The sequence below is a fragment of the Hippocampus comes genome, unplaced genomic scaffold (genome assembly GCF_001891065.2).
Source record: "Hippocampus comes isolate QL1 unplaced genomic scaffold, H_comes_QL1_v1.1 scaffold144, whole genome shotgun sequence".
Classification (NCBI taxonomy): domain Eukaryota; kingdom Metazoa; phylum Chordata; class Actinopteri; order Syngnathiformes; family Syngnathidae; genus Hippocampus; species Hippocampus comes.
Genome location: NW_017805782.1, coordinates 154,358 through 162,044, shown reverse-complemented (window position 1 = coordinate 162,044; position 7,687 = coordinate 154,358). Strand labels below are relative to the sequence as shown.

The 7,687-nt window shown below is 60.4% G+C and overlaps 2 protein-coding genes across 4 annotated transcripts in view; both read left to right on the top strand.

Moving 5' to 3' along the window:
* senp6a (SUMO specific peptidase 6a) overlaps positions 1 to 5,074 on the top strand; it is an 8,964-nt gene extending 3,890 nt beyond the window's left edge. Inside the window, exons 10-24 of the mRNA XM_019884912.1 lie at positions 1 to 160; positions 296 to 427; positions 516 to 549; positions 627 to 815; positions 1,216 to 1,409; positions 2,291 to 2,421; positions 2,511 to 2,627; positions 2,757 to 2,882; positions 2,960 to 3,052; positions 3,122 to 3,345; positions 3,558 to 3,634; positions 3,691 to 3,791; positions 3,862 to 3,930; positions 4,017 to 4,167; positions 4,690 to 5,074. The exon at positions 1 to 160 is cut by the window's left edge and continues 121 nt beyond it. Of these exons, the coding sequence (XP_019740471.1) occupies positions 1 to 160; positions 296 to 427; positions 516 to 549; positions 627 to 815; positions 1,216 to 1,409; positions 2,291 to 2,421; positions 2,511 to 2,627; positions 2,757 to 2,882; positions 2,960 to 3,052; positions 3,122 to 3,345; positions 3,558 to 3,634; positions 3,691 to 3,791; positions 3,862 to 3,930; positions 4,017 to 4,167; positions 4,690 to 4,926 (2,035 nt within the window). The 3' untranslated portion in view covers positions 4,927 to 5,074. The remainder of the gene's footprint in view (positions 161 to 295; positions 428 to 515; positions 550 to 626; positions 816 to 1,215; positions 1,410 to 2,290; positions 2,422 to 2,510; positions 2,628 to 2,756; positions 2,883 to 2,959; positions 3,053 to 3,121; positions 3,346 to 3,557; positions 3,635 to 3,690; positions 3,792 to 3,861; positions 3,931 to 4,016; positions 4,168 to 4,689) is intronic.
* A 247-nt stretch (positions 5,075 to 5,321) lies between these two features.
* The window catches only part of LOC109524819 (unconventional myosin-VI-like), a 12,126-nt gene continuing 9,760 nt past the window's right edge, over positions 5,322 to 7,687 (top strand). For all 3 annotated transcript variants that reach the window (XM_019884921.1, XM_019884920.1, XM_019884919.1), the window contains exons 1-2: positions 5,322 to 5,527; positions 7,028 to 7,151. In XM_019884921.1, the coding sequence (XP_019740480.1) occupies positions 7,035 to 7,151 (117 nt within the window). In that variant the 5' untranslated portion in view covers positions 5,322 to 5,527; positions 7,028 to 7,034. The remainder of the gene's footprint in view (positions 5,528 to 7,027; positions 7,152 to 7,687) is intronic.

Here is a 7,687-nt window from a genome sequence, read left to right as displayed (position 1 = left end):
GCAGCCCGCCGACTCGGCGCACTCGTCGCCGGCGCCCTGCGGCGGCAGAGTGGAGGCGGCGGTGAAAAGCGGCGGCGAGCCGGAGGATCTGAGCGCCGACTTCTTTGAGGACGTCAACATGAAGTTTGTCATCCCGCGCCGAAGCAGAATGAAGGACCAGGTCGCTTTTGGTTCTTTTTCGCACCTAAAAGCACATTCCAAAGCAACCCTTCCTTGTTCACCGCATTCGTTCTTTCCAATAAAGTGACAAGTGACCCAAGCCCCCCCCCCCCCCCCCTTCCCCAACTGGCTTTAGTTCGGAAAGCAGCCCAGTTCTCCCAGAAGCAAACGTTCCAAAGTGGAGCCGGGCAAGTGCGCCAGCATCATCCTGCAGTGTCGAAGCGTCCGCGTCGGAACGCTGCGCAGGATGGTGACCAAGCCCGTGGTGGTGAGCGTCTGGCTTTGTTGGCTTTTGGCTTGCCGCTGAATTCCCTCTCACGGGCACATTTCTCCTCTTTCTGCTTTTTTTGGGGCAGTTTTCCGTGGAGCACATCCAGCTGGAAACCGAAGGTGCGCCTCCGTCATCGCGGCCTGTCGTCGCAACACCGCCGCGCGCCCGCTCAAAGGTTTTTTTTTCCCCGCGCCAGGGCCGGAGCCGAACACGGTGGAGAAGGTGTGCCTCCGGGCCTCGGAGCTCATCAGCTGCGAGTGGTGCAGCGTGCGCAAGCTGCCCGTCTTGTTCTTCCAGACCACGCCCGACGAATGCGTCCGGCTGCGGGCGCAGCTCAACATGACGCAGGAGTGCGGCGGCCAGTGGTACGACTGCGCCGGACAACGTGAGTAGCGCCGGGGCCCTCGGCGCCGCTTCCCGTCGACGACGCGCGGCGCGCTCTTCGTTCCCTCTTGATCGGCGGCGTCTGATCTCATGTGCCGGCGTTGATGGAGAAAGCTGACGTCGTCAAAGTGAAGCAAACTTACAGCCAAGTTTGTTTGCTTTTGTTTTCCCCAAATGGTCCAAATTGAGAAGACTCTTCATTGCATACTTAATATGTCCACGCATCAGGGGAAAAAAAGTGTCGCTACTCCCCCGATTGGAATATTGGCAGATCACGAAGCCGGTTCCTCACGAAACATCGAATCGATCCGTAAACGAACCGAAATACTGGCGGGCGGTCGAATCGGAAGTTGTTGCGGGGGGGGAGGCGGGTACGATCTCAGCTGTCGCCGTGTGCTCAGAGTCGGACGAGAAGTACGTGGTGCTCATCTTCGTGGACGGCCTGGACATGAAGGAGCAGATGATCCTGGAGGACATCTTAAGCGAGATCGGCCGCAACAACAACATCGACAACTTTCCCGCCAAGCTGCCCTTTGACGAGGCCAACACGCGCCTGGTCAACTTCAACAAGGCCACCAAGCAGAAGCAAGACAAGGTGGCGTCCCGTCCCGTCCGCCGACGCGGCAAACGGCAAAACGGCTCCCGTCCTTTCCGCGTGCCAACCCGATGGGCGTCGGGTTTTCGGGGATGGGGATTTCAGAAGCAAACCAAGGCGCGCCGTCCGTCACCTCGGAAGCGTGCGGCACGTTGAGCGGCGGCAGTTTGCCCGCGTTTGTCGTCAGGGTTTGTTGAAGGTCGCAAAGGGCTTGGCGGAGGTCTCGGTGGCCGTTTGCAAACCTCGACGCAAAAAGCGACGTCCGTGACATCGCTCAGGGAGACGGCGCCCTTCCAAGCGGAGGTTCATTCAAAACCTTTCTGGCCGCTGTCGATTCAAAGACTTGCTTATGCTTTGCGACGTCGAGTTTGCGGTCGCACCGGGGCACCGTGGAGCCATGTCCTTCGCACACAGACGTTGCTTTTGAACGCGGCGCCGCTCGAGGGACGGACACTCGCGGGCATTCCGCTTGCTTCTGGGCCTCGCCCCCTTCCACGCACCCATTTCTCGGAACCTTTTTGCCGCTCCATGCCGAAACATTCCTTGCGATTGACGTTTTGGCAGGCGGTAGTTGGCGAGGAGGGGACCCTCGCCCCCTTCTTAGCATGTGAATGTCGGAGCGATTCCTTTTCCAGCCAACCGCGGCACGCCGCCGCTCCCCCGAGGGACGACCGGTCTTTGATGAGCTTTCCCTCAACTTGCTCGCGTGTTTTTTGCCACGTGTCCCGGCCATCCGAGTCGACGTTGGCCATGACGCTTTACTCAAAACGCCAAACCTTTGTCGCGTATTCAACGAGATCTCGCTCCAAAGGGATCTGCCCATCGTTGCATTGTTTTGATTTCCGTTGAACGCTTCTAGCCGCTGTGTGTCTTGCGCGCAGTTGAAGGGCATCCCGGCCGCGTCTCGGCGCTCGCCGTCCACCAGGACCCTCAACGCCGCCGCCACCTTCTTCGACCACGAGCAGCAGGACGTGGCCGACCTTCAGCCCACCTTCTCCGGGCCCGTGGTCAAGTGAGTGCGTCCGACCCCCTCCCCCTCCCCCCCACGGAGACCAGCGACCGCTCCCGTTCCTGATGCGCGCTCGCTTGCTTGTCTTCCAGGCTGATGGTGTATCCGCCTCCTCCGGCCAAAGGGGGCATCTCGGTCACCAACGAGGACCTCCACTGCCTTAACGACGGAGAGTTCCTGAATGATGTGATCATAGATTTTTATTTAAAGTAAGCACGCCGGCTCCACGCGCTTCTCCTTCCGCGTTGCGGCCGTTGCGGCCTTACGTCTACGCTTTCGTCCGTCCGTGACTGTGTGTGTGTGTGTGTGTGTGTGTGTGTGTGTGTGTGTGTGTGTAGATATTTAGTTTTGGAGAAATTGAAGAAAGAGGACGCCCAAAGAATCCACGTGTTCAGCTCCTTCTTCTACAAGCGTCTCACCCAAAGGGAGAAGGGGAGCGTTCCCGATCGGAGCAACAACCTTCCGTCAGTATGCGCATCCGAGTGCTCCGGCGGGAACGCGGGAAACGTTTTCCTGAATCGTCGGCCGCTCGTTTCCGCAGGATTCACAAACGCAAGCACAACAGGGTCAAGACGTGGACGCGGCACGTGGACCTGTTCGACAAGGACTTCATCTTTGTTCCCATCAACGAGTCGTGAGTTGCGGCCTCCGGAGCGGGGAAGGGGCGCCGCGGCACGCTCATTTGGCCTCTCGTCCCCCTCAGGGCTCACTGGTACCTGGCGGTCATCTGCTTCCCGGGCGCCGACCCCCCGCCGGAGGAGCTCCCCGAGCACTGCCGCCCGCTGTCCCCGGACACGGACGTGCTGGATCCCGCCGCCGCCGCCGGGCGTAGCCCCCCTCGGGATCCTCCGCTGCAAGAGGCCCTCCCGGAACGGCACGCGCTGGCCCCCGACGCCGCCGCCGGGCACCCTGAGCCGCGCTCCACAAGTCAGTCCACTGCGTTAGCCGCTACCGTTGGGGAGGGGGAACATCCGCAATCATTCGCTGCGTCCCTGCTCACCAATCACTCCCGAGGGTGGGGTTGTTTTAGTGGGCGTTCCCACCAGGCTTAGCATTTTGGCAGCCTGTCAGCGATCTCGTTGCCTCGCCCGTGGCACCCGTCGGCTTGGTCGCTCACTCTGCGCCTGTTTGGGTTGTAGACGAGTTGCAGCAAATCGGCCTGCGTTACGCAGACGAAGACGGCGCCTTGACGTCCGACGAGCAGAGCTCAAGTCAGGTACTCGCGCCGACGCTCCGTTTGAGCCGCGCCAGGCTAACGTTGTGACTGCGCAGGACGAGTGCAGCGACGACGGCGGCGCGCCGCCCGAAGACGCCTCGGACTCAGCTTCGGCCTGCGACGCGTCTCGGGCCTTCAAAGCCAACCGCGGCAAACAGTAAGCCGGCGGGCGGCGGCGGCGCGCGCTGGCCTGCGGGCGGCGCCGCCGTAACGCTTGTTGTGCGCAGGTCCTGTATCCTGATCATGGACTCCCTGCGCGGTCCTGCCAGGTCCACGGTGGTCAAAACCCTGAGAGAGTAAGTGAGACAGACGGCGCAAGTTGCACGCACACGTCGGACCCGGGCGCTGTTTTGAACTCCACCTGGGTGCGCGCCCGTCGTAGGTACCTGGAGGTGGAGTGGGAAGTGCGCAAAGGCAGCCGGCGCACCTTTGGAAAAGACGTGATGAAAGGTTCCAGTCCTCGGGTGCCTCAGCAGGACAACTTCAGCGACTGCGGCGTTTACGTCCTGCAGTACGTCGAGAGCTTCTTCGAGGTGAACGTTTCCCGGCCGCCGCTTGTGCGCGCGTGTTGCTCGACGGCTTCACGCCAAAGGCTGCTGAGGCTGCACGACTTGGAAGTCCCAACAGGGAAAGGCCATTGAATGGAAGGCCCCCCCGCGGTTGTCTTACAAGATGCCCGACCTCGCCGCCGAGCGAGCGGGCTTCACCGCTTTCATGCGGCAAGCGAGTCGGGGCGGCGCAAGGCCGAATTTTTTGGTGCGCCCCAAGTCGGAGGCCCGCTTATGCTTTTGAATGCAAAACCACAGTCGCTAAGAGTCATCCGCTGCCACCGACGGCCAGAGATGTCAAAGATCCGTTGTAAGTCGAATCACCCGTTGCCTCAAAATCTCGACTGCAGAGGGATTTTGGGCGCCGTTGACGGACTCTCCTTTTTGGGAAAGGTTGTGGCATTTCCACTTGTATGAGCAGTTTCCACTCTTTTAGGGTGTCGTTGGAACACCTCAACTGATGTCGGTGCTTTTTCTTTCTGTTTTTGTGTGTGCGTGTCTGCGCAGAATCCCATCGTCAACTTCCAACTGCCCATCAACCTGTCCGAGTGGTTTCCTCAGCAGAGAATGAGGAGCAAACGGCAGGAGATCAGCGGCCTCATCCTGCACATCCAAGCCCAACAGGAAGCCGACAAGGGCCGGGTCGAGCGGCCGGAGGCCTCCCCGGCTTCCTCGGAAGAGGCGGACGTTGAAGAGACTTCGGGCTCCGTCGCTGTCCAGGCCAACCCTCCTCTCACCTCATGAACTCGATACCCCTGGCGGGGCGGGGCGGGGGGGGTGACTTGATTGTACGCCGTTGTTATGCTACTTTACTCTACTCTGCTTCTCAGTCTCCCTCCACCAACACCTTTTACTTTGTATGAATAAAAGTCCAGCGTTACTGTTGCCACGGTAATATCTCTTTGGACACATTCCTCCCACCGGGGCTCCATAATTTATTCTCCCGTCATGAAAACAAATTCACGGTTACTTTTTCCAGGCATATTTTACAATCCACTGCTTTTCTATGAATGTGGACTGCTCGCTTTGAAGAGTTGACGATCGAGATGGAATCCGGCGAAAGTGGTCCGGTGCCTTCCCCCGGTCCCGGGCTCTTCGGCGCCCCCTAGAGGCCGGGAAGCGAGCCGCAGCCTGTCCTCCGTTCCCGGCCCGTGACGTCACGCGGCCAATTTCCCAGGCTGGCTGCGGGACTGGGAGGCGACGAGGGCGGCCGCACACTCGGCGACTGGGCGGCCTTGACGCGGAGGCCACGCAGCGGCTGGCTCGCTTCGCTCACCTGCACTTCCGGCCTCGCTCCAGCCAGCAGCATTCGCTCGACGCAGCCCGCCGCGCCGGACGCCCGCAGGTGAGATAATGAATCGGCACCTCCACCCCGCGCTAGCGAGCGACGTTGTTAGCTAACGCCGCTGATGGCGGCCGGACCCGGGCGGGCGGCGCCGGTCCGGCCGAGCCGAGCCGAGCCGAGTCAAGCCACCGACCGACCGACCGACCGACCGACCTCACGGACCGTTCGCGCTTCGCGGTGTCTTTTTGTGTCGACTCGTAACACTGCTGCCATTATGGCTCTCGGCCACTTGTTTTCTTCACGACAAAGGCAACATTGTTTTTGCTACATAGCAGACCGCCTTCGAAAGCACTCCGCTTTTCGCCCGACGCCGCGTTTGAACCTTTTACAAACAGTCGCCCGTCGTTCGCGGCGCACCTTTGTACAAATTAGTGACCCGGACGACATTCGGCGCAATGGAACGAGGGGGTCCGCGCTCCTTGTGGAAACGGCCTCAACTTCGAGGCGCTGGCCATCGGCGCCGACGTCAGAGTGCAGCTCGGAGCCCCCGGCGAGCCCGTCTCAAAGGAGCCCGTTTTCAATCGCGGCGTCATCGGGGAATTCCACACGGGAGGGTTCGCCATCCGGATATGTGATGGAGGCTCGCCTCGGCTCGGCTTGGCTTTGTGTGTGTGTGTGTGTGGCCGCAAACTAAGTGCAAACTTTCCTTTCTTTTCACAGTTTGCGCGTGCACGCGTTTCGTGTGACACAAAGGCCGAAAATGTCTTGACGGGTGAGAAGTGAGGACATTTTGAAAGGATTTGCCCGGTGACACTTTTCACAGGTGGGGCCTCGAAGGTCAGAAGTCACTCACGTGACCTGTCGAAAAAAGTCGCGTGACTTTTCGAGGACCCAGGTGGCGCGGGAAGCGGCGATGGCTCCGCAGATGATTGACCTTTATGGCACGCGCCGTTGGCCGACGGTTAATGTTTCACGCTTTTTGCGGGCTGCGCGGATGACTCACCGACGGGCGACCGACAAACTTTACATCCGACGAAAAGGTTTGACGAGGAACTGGGCGCGGGCGCGGTCACGGCCTGCGTGTAGATAAGAAAGGGGAGCGCGGGCCAAAGGTCGCCCGTGCGGCTCGACGAAACGACCGACGTAACGCTCGGCAGCAACTTTGTAACCGGGACACTTTCGCCCAATCACGTCGTTCGATGTCCGCCGTGAATATTTGGCCGCCGCAGAGCGTTGTCGTGCCTGACGTCATCCCTCGGCGATGTGTTCAATTGCGAGCGAACAACACCACCGAACGGACGAGCGAGGTCACGTGCGACGTGGTCCCCGAAGGCTTCGCCGTCACGACGTCCGATTGGCTTGCCGCGAAGGTCACGTGACGCGGCGTTCCGTGCAGGAACAAGGAAAGGCTCTTGTTGATTTCAAAGACGCCAAGAGGTGTCGGCCGGGCGCCCGGGGGCTCCTCGTTGCCTTTCTCAGACGAAGGGGCTCCGGACGTCGACTTGAGCGGCCGCGAGAGCCGCCCCGCTGAAAACTGAGCCGGCCGCCCTTGTTTTCCAGAATCGAGATGGAGGACGGCAAACCCGTGTGGGCGCCGCACCCCGTCGACGGCTTCCAGTTGGGAACCATCGTCGACATCGGCGCCGACAGCCTCACTGTGCAGCCCCTCAAGCGCGACGCCAAGGTCAGACTCGCGCTGCGGCTCAGATCAACCGGTGCCGGGAAAAATGGCATCGCCCCGCGGGGGGCACGACACGGGGCTTGTTCGGAGCGGATCCTCCTCCTTTGAACATTGCGAATCAATCTGGTGGCCGGTGGTTGCCTGCTAAATGCTCTCTCTTTTTTGGGGGGTCGAGGGGGACACACGAAATGTGAGATTGGAGGAATGAAACCTGTCTACAGAGGTAGCAGGTCCGGTTTCGAGGGCGTGACATTCCCGAGTCTAGTCCGGCACGACATTGATGGCACCCGCGACTCAAAATCCAAGTCAGAGAAGACAACCGAGTTCAGGGGAGCGGGGGGAGTCCTTCTTGAAAGGTTCCACGGAACTGTTGCAGCGTTTGGTCGAGTGAACTTATTCAACGCAAACTAAGCATCTTCACTCGCGGCTCATCCGTCGGATCTTCTCGGGTTTCTCGCGAACGAGAAAAAAAGCGCCCGCCTCGTCTTTGGGACAAACGGGCGGCCGTCCTTTGCGCAGACTTTGTCCCTCTTGCGTCT